Genomic DNA, 15,913 nt, shown 5'->3' with positions numbered 1-15,913 from the left:
GAGTTGACATTGCACCCCAGTTCGGAGACTGGAAGAGAGATATGGACTGGGGTATGCAGGAGGAAAAGGCAGTCCTTGGAAGTAGAGGGTGTCTGCACAAATGGATTAAGGTGTGGGGAAATGGAATGATTATCGGGAACAACTATGTAATCCTGTATTGAGTGCCATTCGAAATACTTGGGACCAAGAGGGGCTAGACATGCTTATGAATTTGAGAGTCGCTAGGAGTGAGGGAAAGGGCAGGCAAATGTGAATATTTCCCGGGTTATATATTGCAAAGTGCCTCTATACTGTTCACCATTATGCTTGTGCCTAATGTCCCTTGGATTCTTTTTGATGTACACACCAATAAAAAAATGTTTTTAATTACATCAAGGATATTATAAACTTGCAATCTGATGTTTGTGCAAAAATGGAGGAAGGGAGGCGATTTATCCTACATTTACCCCCCTGTTATCACAGTATATTATGGTCTCCAATGGTATTGTTGCACCAGTGTCAATGATGATGCTGATATACTTACAATGACGTCAAACCTGGAGTAGAGTCCCACCACTTTGCCTGTAGAAGAAGGAAAGAGATGCATCAGATCTGGCATGTCCTCCATGTCACTGGATCCATGCATGATGCCTACTTATCCATGTACTACCTAGCAATGCCAGCGTCACCTCAACCCCTCCTTACTCCCCCATGCACAGGCTAGCCGATGGTGGAAATCTCAACTCTTGGCCTCTATGTTGTATGTAGTTCTCCTACCTGATTGGATGAGAAAAGCTACCAAGCTCCCTTGACAATGTAACTCTCCATTCCATCCACCTCAAGGCCATCCAAAGATGCCTCCCTGCTTGAAGGGCTGGCCTTTCTTGCAGTCACTGGATAAACATTCTGTGGCTTCCTTCTCTTTGCAATTCAGTACTCACACATCCACCAATGGAGCTGGCTGCCTTTTTGAGGGCAGAATTAACAGGGTTCATTTACTCTGGTGGTTTCTGGTCAAGATCCAAAATAATTCAAGACCATTTAGTGCCAAAGGCAAGGTCTGTATATTCCTTTGTCTCGCTCTGAGGAAACTGTAATTTTAAGCCTTTTACTTTAGCTGCTCCATCAACTACTGCTTGAGAGTGGGATTCTGTTTGTGGTAGTAAATGCATTCAGTAGAAAACATTATATACATTTTAATGGCCAAAATTTTGTTTTGCCTCCTCTCAGACAGTACATATTGCTTCAGAACCTGCAAAGCATGTTAGTATATGCCAAATCTTGAAAAAGAGCGTACTCTGCAATGTGAAATATATGGTTATCCACATGGTTACTGCTTCAAATCCATGTCAAATGAAGCTTTCATACAGATAGCCTGAGAAGGATAGAATTAACCGTGAAAAGGGAGGATAGCCTTGGAATGAGATATAAAATAAGTATGAGGAAAACTGTTGCACCAGAGACAGCTAATAAGAGTGCAAGACCAGTGCACCGTGTTCTTACAAATAGCTTGTTTTAAAGTAAACCTTAACATGTTTCACCTCCTACATCACTAACAGAGTCTGCTTCAGGTACAGAATGGTTTTTACTTTTTAATAATATTTATACTATGCAGCTAACAAAGGTCTTTCAAAGTCACTTGGTTACTACTAAACAGTGCTAATTTTATGAGTCTGCATTTTTCCCAGAAGCTTTTAATACAGTAGATACTTTTTAGTCTGCAAAATATTAAATTTCTATAACTTTGCCTAAAATCTGTCTCAGCTTTGCTTTCATGAATGCAGTCCATATCTTTTTAGACACATTTATAGTATACTAATTGTAGATCTCACTAACCATATGCTGTTTCTTAATAAAATATTCAGGCTTGTGCTTTGCATAGTCCCCCACCCCTGCAGTATTGTAGTTTGATGGGTGTGTAAGTGTAGGGGTCTTTTCCATTGTTTCCTTGACTGACTGATCCTTTACGGTACATGACCAAAAGTAAAATAAGATTATGGTATATGACCAAAAGTAAAATTACATTACGGTACATGACCAAGAGTAAAATGACATTATGGTACATGACCAAGAGTAAAATGACATTATGGTACATGACCAAAAGTAAAATGACATTATGGGACATGACCAAGAGTAAAATGACATTATGGTACATGACCAAAAGTAAAATGACATTATGGTACATGACCAAAAGTAAAATGACATTATGGGACATGACCAAGAGTAAAATTACATTAAGTACAAGACCAAAAGTAAAATGACATTATGGTACATAACCAAGAGTAAAATTACATTAGGCACAAGACCAAAAGTAAAATTACATTATGGTACATAACCAAGAGTAAAATTACATTAGGCACAAGACCAAAAGTAAAATTACATTATGGTACATAACCAGAGTAAAATTACATTATGGTACAACACCAAAAGTAAAATTACATTAGGTACAAGACCAAAAGTGAAATTACATTATGGTACATGACCAAGAGTAAATTTACATTAGGTACAAGACCAACAGTAAAATGACATTATGGTACATAACCAAGAGTAAAATTACATTAGGCACAAGACCAAAAGTAAAATTACATTATGGTACATAACCAAGAGTAAAATTACATTAGGCACAAGACCAAAAGTAAAATTACATTATGGTACATAACCAGAGTAAAATTACATTATGGTACAACACCAAAAGTAAAATTACATTAGGTACAAGACCAAAAGTGAAATTACATTATGGTACATGACCAAGAGTAAATTTACATTAGGTACAAGACCAACAGTAAAATTACATTATGGTACATGACCAAGAGTAAAATTACATTACGGTACATGACTAAAAGTAAAATTACATTAGGTACAAAACCAAAAGTGAAAATACATTATGGTACATGACCAAGAGTAAAATTACATTAGGTACAAGACCAACAGTAAAATTACATTATGGTACATGACCAAGAGTAAAATTACATTAGGTACAAGACCAACAGTAAAATTACATTATGGTACATGACCAAGAGTAAAATTACATTACGGTACATGACCAAAAGTGAAATTACATTATGGTACATGACCAAGAGTAAAATTTCATTACGGTACATGACCAAAATTAAAATTACATTACGGTACATGACCAAGAGTAAAATTACATTATGTTACATGACCAAAAGTAAAATTACATTAGGTACAAGACCAAAAGTGAAATTACATTACGGTACATGACCAAAAGTAAAATTACATTACGGTACATAACCAAAAGTAAAATTACATTATGGTACATGACCAAGAGGAATAGCATGAAATACTGGGTATTAATTATCCATAAATTGTGTGTATATTTTTTTCTGTTAGAATGTATATTTTCTTTGTTCTTCCAGGTAGCCGTATTGCTTTGGAACATTGTAGATGTCAGTCTTTGTCCTCTAAAACTAACTGCATCCGGATGAGCCTTCTTGCTAGCCAGGCATCTGGTGTGACTACATTTCATGATCCACAAATCAGTGCATTTTGCCAGGATTATCATTGCTTTCCATCAATCGGGAACCTGCAAATCAGCACGACCGCCAGAGTAATTCAGAGATATGGTAAACTAACTCCTATCACACAGCGTTGTCTATGTAACATTGTTCTATTGTTTTTGAGTAGACATGCATTTCCAGCCTTTACCTATAGGGACAGTCACCCCAATCCTTGCTTGTGTCATGGCACCACAATCCAAAAAGGAGGCCAGCCCCTAGACAATGAGGTAATCATTATGCCTTATCCTACATTATTTTTCAGCAGCCTCACATTGCTGAGAGCTAGCCAGTAAGATTCAACCCATAGCATCACATCTGTTTGAGAAGACAAGCAGTACAGTCCACATCTGTATGAGACCGCCAGGCCACCTGAGATAACTGCTCCAGACCATACCTGGCAGGACAATACTGAATTAAGTGGAAGAGACAGCAAGTGCCTCTTCACATGCATGAGAACACCACAGCACTTAAAGAGAACTACAACACGCCCAGCCTGGTGGGACAATAAGGCATAACATTAACTCGAATTTTGAGTAGAAACATTGGCCAACCGTACTGGGTAAGAAAGGGTCAAGCTTAATTTAATTTAAGACAACAGACAGTATCATGGTGGTCCTTAAGTTTCATCTCACAAATAACAATAGGGTTAAAACGTATTTGAGAGACAGCAGAGTGAGAGGTGGGTTCCTACTTCTCTTGTCTCATTGTGCATGACCTACATGCAGATCCCCACAATTTCTGTCATCACCGATGATGCACTACACATGCCCTGGATAGAGATCCTACCGTTCCGCTAAACCACCCTAGACTCACCGGCTTCATTGAGGACGGGCAGGGCCGACACGCGGCGGTCCACAAAGATCTCCAGGGCTGCGAACACAGGTGCAGTCTCATGAATTACAGCCAGGTCCCGGAAAGTTCCGATACCGAGCTGCTCGATGGTCTGCTGGAAGAAGCGAGGCTTTGGAATGATGGCGCCCTGCAGGAGAGAATACTGTCAGCACCGGTCCACGCACTCCAGCAGAGACAGAGGGTGGTTGTAAGGAGCATGAATGGGCTCACCCATGCACATCTGTCCTGAAGGTCCCTGGCTGCCGCCCATGCTAGAGTCTAGACTTCTTTTAAGGGTCACATGCAGTGAAATGAAAACTATCCAGTTGGCTTTACATAATCCTACAGTCAACATCTAACAATTCTGATGATTCAAGAAAGTCCATGTGTGAATTAAGGTTTGGTTGGGTTCTGTGCCATCATTCACTGGATGGCTCCTTTCACTCTGGCACTCCATCACAATTATTTTCCAGCAGTACAGGTATCCTGATTCGTTCCTACTTTGCACTGCTGATTATAAATTAATTCTGCCTACCTGTTTAGAAGCAGCACCTGATTCCCCTTTGGGCATTTACTCTCCCTCACTTCCGGTGAGCGACGGAAGCAAGTCGGGCCAGAACTTGCAGTTAGCGCTCTAGATGCGCATTCACGGGGGCTTCTTAAGCATGGCCGCTAAGCGGCCACGCAGCGGTCGTGCGCTGCCGGCGCGCCAAAGGCAAGCCTGTCTGCGCACCTGCCGCGCACAGCGCCAGACATGCTGCTGGTTGTAATACCCACTTAGGGAGATAGTTACAACAGATGTACACAAGGGAGCAACTTCTACGGGTCAGAGTAGGTAGGAGTGAGGACTCCCTCAACAAACCCTCCGCCCAGGTTAAAATACCAATTTTAGTGAGCAAGCCGGGTGGTCTTAAGTGTGGTTTGCTCAATGCTAGGTCCCTTGTAAAGAACCACCAGGAGATTTATATACTGATTGATAACTTTAAACTGGACACATTATTTCTCACTGAAACCTGGACCCTCCCTGACTCTGAGGTCAAACTGGGATTGGCATGCCCAGCAGGCTATAAGGTCCTTCATAAACCACGGGTATCCGGGAGAGGTGGGGGAGTTCGTTTGATTTTTAAAGATAGCTGGAACTTTATGCAACTCTCCATTGATGACACTGAGTGCATGGAGCTCATGGGGTTTTCCCTGACGAGCTCCAGTGGCCAACTTTTCTCTGGCATTGTTTGCTATCGCCCACCGGGTGCAGTCAACCCTCATTTCCAGGATTTGATTAATAATTTGTTTAATCTGGCACTCTCTCAGTCCCACATGGTCATTGTAGGAGATTTGAACCTTGGGCTAATGGAAACAATGGGTCAACACTCAACGACCTGGTGCAATCTTGTGAGAATCAAAACCTACAACAGCTGGTACTGGATCCCACCCACCAGGGTGGTCACATTTTAGATCTCATTTTTGCAGATGAAAACATAGCCAAAGTTGAGGCCATTTCACCTCTTTGCTGGACGGATCATTTCCTCATTACATTTACAGTGGGTATCTTCATTAAAAAGCCAGACCTCGCCACCACACCTAACTATCGCCTAGGCAGGGAATGGAACAAATCACATGATATTTCCACTCAAACGCCTATATTCACAGATACTAGTGTGTTTGACGAAAATAAGCCTATGGAAACTAACTACCTGGAACTTTGCAAACAGATCACTAACAGCCTGATTCATCATAGTGAAGTTTTGCGAGTCTGTAATAGCGATTGATAAGAAATCGCTATTCCAGACTCGCAAAACGGGATTCATGTAGGAATCCCAATATTTTTTGCGATTCCTACAGGTTCCTTATTTGCGATTAGCTAATTGCTAATCGCAAATAAGGAATGACTCCCCATTCATTCCTATGGGCCTAAAGGCCCATAGGAATGAATGGGGAGTCATTCCTTATTTGCGATTAGCAATTAGCTAATCGCAAATGAGATTGCGATTTCAAGGGTGCCAGGGGTGTCCAAAGGAAACCCTGTAACAGCCCTGAAATGTAAATTCACACAGATGTTACACACACACACATGTCCAAAGGACATATGTGTGTGTAAAATGCAACTTAGAAAAATGCATTTAAATGCATGTTTCTAAGTTTTCGCTATTTACCACGAGGTTTGACCTCGCGGTAAATAGCGGCCCAAAATTGCGAATTTGCAATTTTTTAATGTTTCATGAATAGCATTTAAGGAATCTCTAATAGAGATTCCTTAAATGCTAATCCTCGCAAATTTGCGAATTCTTTATTAGCGAATTTTGCATTTGGGATGATGAATCCCAAATGCAAAAATTGCACTCACAAAGGGCCAGATTCTCGAAATCTGGCCCTTTGCGAGCGCAATTTCGCTTGATGAATCAGGCTGATAGACTCTTGATCTGTTTATTCCTGAATTAAGAGTAAGCCATCTGCCCCCTGGTTTAACGAGAATTTAAAAAATCTTAAAAGGAACTCTAAACTGGCAGAAAGAAAATGGAGGAAAGGCTATGTTACTGCTGATAAAGAGGCATTGAAGGCCACACTGAATAACTACAAAAATGAAATCTCTGAAGCAAAGGCAAAGTTTTTTGCTAATTCAATTTTAGAGGCTCCTGACAAAATCCGCAGGGACTTTAAAATAGTCGATGAATTGTCCAAACCTGACTGCCTAGAAAATAAAACAATCGCAACTCAAGAACTGTGCGACAGCTTAGCCGTCTATTTTGAGGAGAAAATCTCAAAGATAATAACTGGGCTGTCTGTAAGTCAGGAAGATTCAATTAGCCTGTCAGTTAGATGAAGAGGCTCACGAGTATAGACCTGCAACTCTAAGCCAGTTTGCCTTACCCACGGAAGAAGAGTTCTACAACCTTGCTAAGTGTACTAAATCTGGACCCTAGATGGACCTCTCCCCCATAAGGTTTGGAAGGAGTACGGCAGGCAGCTCGTACCACAGCTCCACCGGATCTGTAGTCAATGCCTGAGCAGCGGGATAGTCCCTTCCTGCTGGAAACAGGCTTTGGTGACACCTCTGCTGAAGAAACCCACCCTTGACCCACAGTGCCCAAACAATTATCGCCCTATTTCTCTTCTCCCTTACCCTGTAAAAATTCTCGAACGCCTGGTCAGCAGAACTCTGTCTACATATTTGGAATCTCATTTGAGATTCGAAGGTGAGCAATTTGGTTTTCGACCAGGCCGTGGAGCAGAGACAGCAGTAGCAGTGGTCTTAGATTAATTTATAATGCGGGCACACAGCGGTCAGTCATCTGTTCTGATTTTGCTCGACATGTCTGCCGCATTCGACACGGTCAACCACAAAATTTTACTAAGGCGACTTGCGGAACTTGGGCTGGAGGGCCTTGCTCTTAGTTGGCTTCAGTCCTATCTGGAGAATAGGCAACAAGCTGTGTCCCCCCCCCCCCTTTTTATCTAAATTTAGAACAGTTCTACATGGGGTCCCCCAAGGATCATCCATTAGCCCGATCCTTTATAGTATTTGTCTGAGACCTCTGATTCCAATCATCAAATCCTATAACATTAGGCTGATGAATTACGCAGACAACACGGGTGGGGTGATAGAGCGCTTTTTAATTTCCTCGTTACAATACATTACATTTTACTCATCTGAGAATGCCTCCTATTCTGGAAGAAGAAATCATTTACCTCTTGGCTAAAAACGTATCACATGGACGTTTTTGTGCCTTGGTGCTGGTGCCTCCCCTATGCTGCTCACGTCTCTTGTGCCTCAGGTTCATTTGTGCTCTTTGCCTAACTGGTGGTACTTTTGAGTTTGGCACCTGTCGCCCTTTATCAAAGTGATAATTAAGGACAAAGTAAACAAGTCCAAGGATGACTGCATGATGGTGGTCACCCTAAACCCTAAAGGAAGGAGAAGTTATTCACTGTTTATGTTAGTGTTAAAAGAATCAAGGCCCATATTTACTAAATTATCACGCAGTGCAGCAGCCGCAAATGCTGCACTGCGTGAGGAGAGAACAGGAGAGCACTCTATATACAGAAACATGGCACTCTCATGCCATCTTCTAAGTGCCGGCGCAGGAATGTACTTCTGTGTGCCACACACACACCTTTGCACCATAGTGCAAGGGTGTCTGCGTGAGTCTAGCAGAGGTTTTGTACTGGAAGGAAACACATCCACTACAAAATGATATGCTTAGATTAACTTTAAAACTTTTCCTACCTTGTATGTGTGTTGTACAGTGTATCCCACAAACAAAGTTGGAAAAGAAAGGAGAAATAAAAGCATTTTTCCGTCATAGCGCCTGGTTGAAGTGGGCGATATTTTATTTTTAGCCAAACCCGTCTGCTTTTTTTTTTAGTCCATAGGGTTTTACATCAGGAACCTTGGGTGGTTGCACGGGAACACCCATGCACCACCCATTTAAAGCCCAGTTGGCACAAAGTAATGCAAAGAAATTCATAGCCCTGCTGCTTTGCGCTACTTTCAAGGTGATTTAACAGCAGAAAACAAGTATTGCGCTGGAAAGTAAATTAGTAAAAAAAGATTTTGCGTCACTTTGTGCCACAAAAAAGTGCTAAATCTTACAAAAATATATCCCGAAGAGTATTTAGAGCTGGCCCTGGCCTGCCAGCTTGACCAAGCTGCGATCCGAGGAAGATCACACTTTCTGCACAGAACTATTGCTTCCTTCTCTGGCCATTCACATTCAGCTGGACAAGAAGATCACAAATACACTTTACCCCATCCAGCTTACAATACTATGTCGGCTTGTTAAACAGCGGGACCAGAAATTGCCACACTTTAGGGTCAGAAGTCATTTTAGCTGATCCACCACGCCCTGATCTTGGTGAAATGCTTGTTGTACAGTCTTAGCCATGAATCTCCTTTGGTGGTGTTCAGGGATGTATCTAATGTGAGCAAGGGGGCATTGGGCCTGCCGTATTCTCAGGAGATGGAGACTTAAATGGTGTCACATTATTATCTTTGGTAACGGGGAGACAGCTATCCTTTTGCCCGGCTCACCCCATTGTTTGACTGATATTGGTGGTAACTAGTTCTGACTGCTTCCTGGGCTCTGCTAGCCAGGCCCAAGGGCAGTGCTCTGATGAAAAAAGGGATATGGGAATTAGGTATAATTACAATTGGCAATGACAAACCCTGTACGTCCCCAGTGCATAATAGGGCAGAGGGATTCAAACTAGCTATAAGTACCTAGTATATAACAGGGCAGGGAGGTTTAGAGTCCGAGTAGATTTTCTGCCCTGGACTGTGCACTGCTGTGTTCCCTGCTGTCACTTTTAAAGGCAGTCCTGCTTTGCAGACTGTCTTTAAAAGTAAACTATATGCAAATTCTACTTTGAAATTTAAGGTACTTCCAAAGTGCTAATCTGCCTTATTTGTACATACAGGTTATCCCTAAGGTCTCGCCTAGGTGCCTTAGGGGTGGGGGTGCCATGTAATTATACGCAGGAACATTATAAATATGTTTTATAAGCCCTGGTGAGGGAAAAACTGGCAATTCCGTTTTTCCCTGTTGTAGATAATTAGCTTCATAGGCTACCATTTGGGATATGTTATTTAAGTATAAATATTGCTAGGGAGGGGCTTAAAATATCATTCAAAGACTTAAAAGACTAGTAGTGATAAATCCAACAACTTGCCACTATTGAATTTACCATAACTAGTACAGAAAATAAGTCATAAAACTTTTTTTTTCTGGAAGCAAAAGTCCAGCCTTCTAGCAGCCTTTTTACTGATTGGTCACCCTTAAAAGGCTTAGCCAGGCTGCTTTGATAAGTTGATAAGTGGCCTGCATAGAGCAGAAGTTATCTGATGGGGAGAGCTTTGCAGTTGCAGAAAACAGGCCAGGTCGGAGGCTGGGTGAACAAACTGGGCTTCAAAAAGAGCACAACAGTAAGGAATGCCAGCCATGCCTACCCCCTCTTCCTGTAACCCAAGCCAGATGGCAGGCCCAGGAATAGAATTTGCAGGAGGTAGTGGGGGAGTGGTAATGGAAATGAGCCACACCAGTAGGTTGGTTTAGCCATCTCTTACTCCAAAGGAGAGAAAATCTCCATCTTGAATTTTAAAGTGCTTTGCTTTGTCGGCAAGAATATGCCACACTTTGGAGGAAGCTGTCATGCTTTTGGGTGGCATCTGGCACCTCATTGGACACGGGTGCCCTCTTGCTTGTCGCTTCAGATCATTGAGTAAATGTGTGAGAGCTGCAGAGCAACTTAGATTTGCTGCAGAAACTACAAGGAGAAGAAGGACTGCCCTGCAGGAACTCTGGTCTGAACCACACAGGATTGTTACCTGAAGGACTGCTCCTGTTGCACACTCGGAACTACCACCCTGAGGACTTTGCCATACTTAAAAAATGATTAAGGAGTGGACTTCCTGAAAGCAACAGGTTAACAGAGCTTCCCTGCACCTACTCTGCTAGCAAGAGGATCAAACGGGCCCATCTAAGGAAGCCAGGTCTTGTCACCAGAGGATCTTAAGGATGATGGATGAGAAGTAAGAATGAAGTGTGAGGAATTCGGATGTCCTCAAATGGATGTTGTCCCTCTAAACTTTGCCTAATCCTCACCCACAGCCACATCTGTGGGACCTATGTCTAGGCATACTGGTCGTTCCAAGGACGTCACCCACAAATGATGGGAGGAATGCTTGTCAAAGTCTAACCTATTGCTGTCCATCGTTGTTTGCAATGCAGGAGTGAACGCAAAAGACGTGCTTGCACAATGATCTCCCACATCCCAATTGAGAGGCATGCCCTAAATGTGTACAAGGCCCTCGCTAACAGTTGATGCCACATGCCGTCACCACTTCCGTTTCCGCCTGTCTGAGAGGTGATCATTAGCATCTCTCGTGCCTTGAACTGCACCATGAGGGCAGCAGAGGGTGTGGCAGTCATTGGGAGAGCAGATTTACTATTCTACCGCCTGTCCTAGAATATTTGGGAAAAGGGCAACTTTCCCCTAAATATTCCGGGAAGTTTGTTTTCTATTCAAACTTTAACCCTGAAATATTTTGGGTAAAGTTATAGATTTCCCAAGTATTTTTATGAAGGGGTAAAAAATAGTAATTTTGAATTGCTGCAAGTGCTGCCCTGAGGACGCAGCTCACGGCAAAAAATAGGAATACTGCAACACACAATACTGGTGCAGCACATCATCAGGTGGCAATGCAGGAAGCAGGCCAAGGCTTACTATATACTCTTTCACCACAGATGCCAGATGCACCCCACAGAATAAAGGCTAGGTTGGAAACCTCAAGAGTGCATTGGTCTGTTAAGTGCCTACAGAGGCTTCCTTTTCCCGCTCAGTCTTTTAAAACAAGGCGCCTCTCGCTCCAGCCTGGGTTAGTACCCCTCCCAAACCACCCAGAGCCATGACTCAGAAAAGGCTCTGGAATATGGGGCCAGATGTACAAAGCTTTTTTTTGTTAGCAAATGGCCTTATTCACAGAATCGGACCTTTTCCAAATGAAAAAAAGCATTTTTCAATGTACAAACGTCTAATTTGCAATTCAGTAACCTATTACCGAATCTCATATTGGGTTTGCGATTTGGTATTAGGAAGGACGGTGTTAAGGGCGTTCATTCCTAATACTCAATGGCAGTAGTATGTGTGAATGTTATGCGCGGTCGCAAAACATTTGCATTTTACCACCTACTTCAATTAACCCATTCGAAGATGAAAAGGGACCCCATCCCCTTTGTGAATGTTTGTAAATCATTTTTTAAGAGCAAGCAGTGGTCCCAAGGACCACTGCCTACTCTTAAAAATGAACAAAAAACTTTACATTTTTCTTTTTTGAAACTTATCCTATTTCCCTTTAAGGACAACGGGTTGCATTTAAAAAAAATATCGCTTTATTAAAAAAGGAATCACCGACATGGTGACTGCTGACCCCAGCAGACCACCATCCCTGTGAATTTTGCGACCCCGAGCTGACTCTGCTGCCTGCCTGCATGAGTTTTTTTCTGTCTTAGGACACGCTAGATGAGCGTAACCGGGCGCTTTATAAAACTCCCTTATTATTACCAATGGGTCGCAACTCGCAAACCTAGACCTATCTCATGATTATTAAAGAGGTAGGTCTATTTGCAACCCATTGGGAGTCGCAAAATGTGTTAAACACACATTTGTGCATTGCTGTTTGTGATTCTGAGATAGCCAATCGTAAAATTCGCAATAATTCGCTATTTGGTCATCACAAACCTTCCCCTTCGTACACCTGGCCCATGGTTCTGTGTTGTGGCCCCTGCACACTGGGGCACTTTCAGTCCGATCATCATGCACGGCGCAGAGTGAGGGCGTAACCAGCTCCCACCGGTATACATGCCAACAAGCGTGTAAAGTGGGAGATTTTTTAAATTAAAATCGCGGGAATGTGGTTTCCCCATCGACTAATATTGAGGCTGGGGAAATTTTAAGCGGAAGATTTCAAAATAAAGCTATTTTGTTCTTAAAACATCAGAAGTCTCCCCCCTGAGCCGGGTCTGGGGGCCTGTTTATAGACACTTCCTCGCGAAATGAACACCCCCAAAACTTTAAACATTTCCAGATGTGTCTACTGCACTCCAGCAAATAAAAGAGACCGAATGGAATCTACCCCAAGTGCTGCCATAAATAAATAGCACCTTTGTATCCACCCAACGGCATCCAAGCTGTAAAGGCAGCCATGAGCCATTCTCGCACAGGTAAAGGTGCGTGCGACCCCGCCCCTTCAAAAGGAACTGACGCGACCAGCAACACGTCATCAGGAGGCACGTGGCCCACACACAAACAGCAAGAGCTGCCGTTTTCACGTGAGTGCAGGCCTGCACCGCACAAAGTTCACAAATCAACCCCGAACTGCAGGATAAGGACAAGACATCAAAGCGCTACAAACAGAAACTCCTCCCTGAGCCACAGGTGCACGCGCCGCGCGGGCACGACACTTGGCATAGAGGCCACGAGCCCCAGCTGAGGTGTGACACCGTCCGCCGGTGCTGGCTTTTGTCAAAGGCAGGTTGCATGCTGGGAGCTTTGAATCCACGCAGAATAAAAAGCAATGAACTACTAAAGATGTCACCCAGGACATGGGGCACAGGCCAGCACTGCACTGGTAGAAACAGGCACCTGAAAACAACATCCAGGCCACAAGGTCACAATGATCGTTGCCAGGCAAAGCGAACAAGATAGAAAGAACTAGACAAGGATGCTGGGAGGACCAAAACCCTCACCCCCCACCAGGGCATCTACAGGCACAGCAGACAGGAAAACTTATAATATCCTTTAAGAACTTGGAAATGTCTAGACTATGCTGATGGTCAAACCGGTGACACTCAGTCAAAGGTTTAAAAATCCAGTGACACCCAGATCAGGTGGGCTCCAAGCCTCTCCGAGCCACCAGGCACGACCTTCGCCATGTCTGCAACGCCCTGCTTCTGTCTAGTAATCTACCTGGCAGGCAGGCCCTCTTTTTGTTAGATCTACACGAAGCCTTTGACTGAGTGGGATGGGAATACCTGCTCTCCTTACTCACTCGGATGAATTTTGGAACGGTTATACAATTAGCATTAAACTGTTTTATAAACCTTTCATATTATTAGACAACGGTTCCTGTAATAGGAAATATAAAACAATAACCACAAAACTGTAATCAGCGTTGGGTGTATTATTGCCAAATGGTACGTATTGTATTTATTTGCATATTCAATAAACATTAGACAACATACAAAACCATAAAGTGGGCAGAAAGTGACGGGGTTCTGGAAATCAAAAGATTTCCTGAGCTCAGGCATGTAGTGGTAAAGTGACTTTTAAGTGATATAAGGATTACAGTAGTCACGATAGAAAGAACATCTTGTACTCCACAACAGTCATAAGTAAGAGTTGGAGTTAAGATGTAATTGTCAACAACGCTTCGATCCCAAACAGCGGTTATAGGATCATCATCAGGACAAGTAAATCTGAATGAGAGGGTGCTGTAGGTCCAAGGCGAGGACCACAATTCCAGTACAAATAGGAGGATGATGTCCCACCCGTGGGACCCGATATACACTGCGATGCAAAGTTAAGGACAATACTGCCAAACAATGCTAGGGGGGCCAATGCCTAGTCCCTGGCGCATGTTCCACAAAGCTCCCGATGGAGTGTGATTTAGTGGAAACCTCGTGGCGCCTGAAAACCCGGAGACGCTCCACATTATTGCTACAAGATTTCCACTTTATCACAGGCTTCCCTTGTTCTTTTTTTACATACATTATACAACTTTCATAGCACGAGTTAAGGTAGGACACATTTTCATTCCGGCGTGACACTTAACAGGGATGCTCGCTGTCTCCTCTTCTCTTTACTCTGGCTATCAAAGCTCTAGTGGAATGGCTCAGGATTGACACACAGGGAAGAGGATTTGGATGGACACCAGGCACTGTGGATAGGGTTACGCCATGCACAACAATGTTTTGGTCTTGCAGGATCGATCCTCCTATGACCTGGGCAGGTGCCATTCTGGTGCTAAGAGAGGGATTCAAATACCTGTGGGTGCATGTGTCTGGGAACTCAATTAATGTGGGGAAAAAAATTTGTAAACCCAACTTGACAACCTGTCTAGAGATATCGGGTGTCGGTCCACACTTCCCCTCTCTTTCATGGGTGGATGAACGATTTTCAGGATCCGGGCGCTACCGCGTCTTCTCTGCCAACTCCAGAACTTTCCATATGCCATTCCTGCCTCCTTCTTTGCAAAGCTCAAAACACTATCAGCCTGATTCATCTAGCGAAATTGCGCTCGCAAAGGGCCAGATTCTGAGAATCTGGCGCTTTGCGAGTGCAATTTTTGCATTTGGGATTCATCATCCTAAATGCAAAATTCGCTAATAAAGAATTCGCAAATTTGCGAGGATTAGCATTTAAGGAATCTCTATTAGAGATTCCTTAAATGCTATTCATGAAACATTAAAAAATTGCGAATTCGCAATTTTGGGCCGCTATTTACCGCGAGGTCAAACCTCGTGGTAAATAGCAAAAACTTAGAAAAATGCATTTAAATGCATTTTTCTAAGTTGCATGTTACACACACACATGTCCTTTGGACATGTGTGTGTGTAACATCTGTGTGAATTTACATTTCAGGGGTGTTACAGGGTGTCCTTTGGACACCCCTGCACCCTTGAAATCGCTATCTCATTTGCGATTAGCTAATTGCTAATCGCAAATAAGGAATGACTCCCCATTCATTCCTTTAGGCCCATAGGAATGAATGGGGAGTTATTCCTTATTTGCGATTAGCAATTAGCTAATCGCAAATAAGGAACCTGTAGGAATCGCAAAAAATATTGCGATTCCTACATGAATCCCGTTTTGCGAGTCTGGAATAGCGATTCCTTATCAATCGCTATTTCAGACTCGCAAAACTTCACTATGATGAATCAGGCTGCTTATTGAGAGATCTTCACTGGGATCACAAAACCTCAAGGACTTCATTAAAAAAAATGCTTTAAATCTACGAGCAGTGGGGGATTTGCCGCACCGGATGTGGTGTCATGTTATGGGGCCTCACATCTAGTCATTCTTCATGAATA

At 43.0% G+C, this 15,913-nt stretch overlaps 1 protein-coding gene across 5 annotated transcripts in view; it reads right to left on the bottom strand.

Annotated features, from left to right (window-relative positions):
• PRKAG3 (protein kinase AMP-activated non-catalytic subunit gamma 3) overlaps positions 1–15,913 on the bottom strand; it is a 332,947-nt gene that overhangs the window by 19,706 nt on the left and 297,328 nt on the right. For all 5 annotated transcript variants that reach the window (XM_086954427.1, XM_086954429.1, XM_086954428.1 and 2 more), the window contains 2 exons: positions 4,311–4,476; positions 524–561 (listed from right to left, as the gene is read on the bottom strand). In XM_086954427.1, the coding sequence (XP_086810553.1) occupies positions 524–561; positions 4,311–4,476 (204 nt within the window). The remainder of the gene's footprint in view (positions 1–523; positions 562–4,310; positions 4,477–15,913) is intronic.

This window comes from Lissotriton vulgaris, chromosome 2_1, assembly GCF_964263255.1.
Source record: "Lissotriton vulgaris chromosome 2_1, aLisVul1.2, whole genome shotgun sequence".
Lineage (NCBI taxonomy): Eukaryota > Metazoa > Chordata > Amphibia > Caudata > Salamandridae > Lissotriton > Lissotriton vulgaris.
Note: the sequence above shows the minus strand (reverse complement) of the source record. Positions and strands in the feature narration are given on the sequence as shown.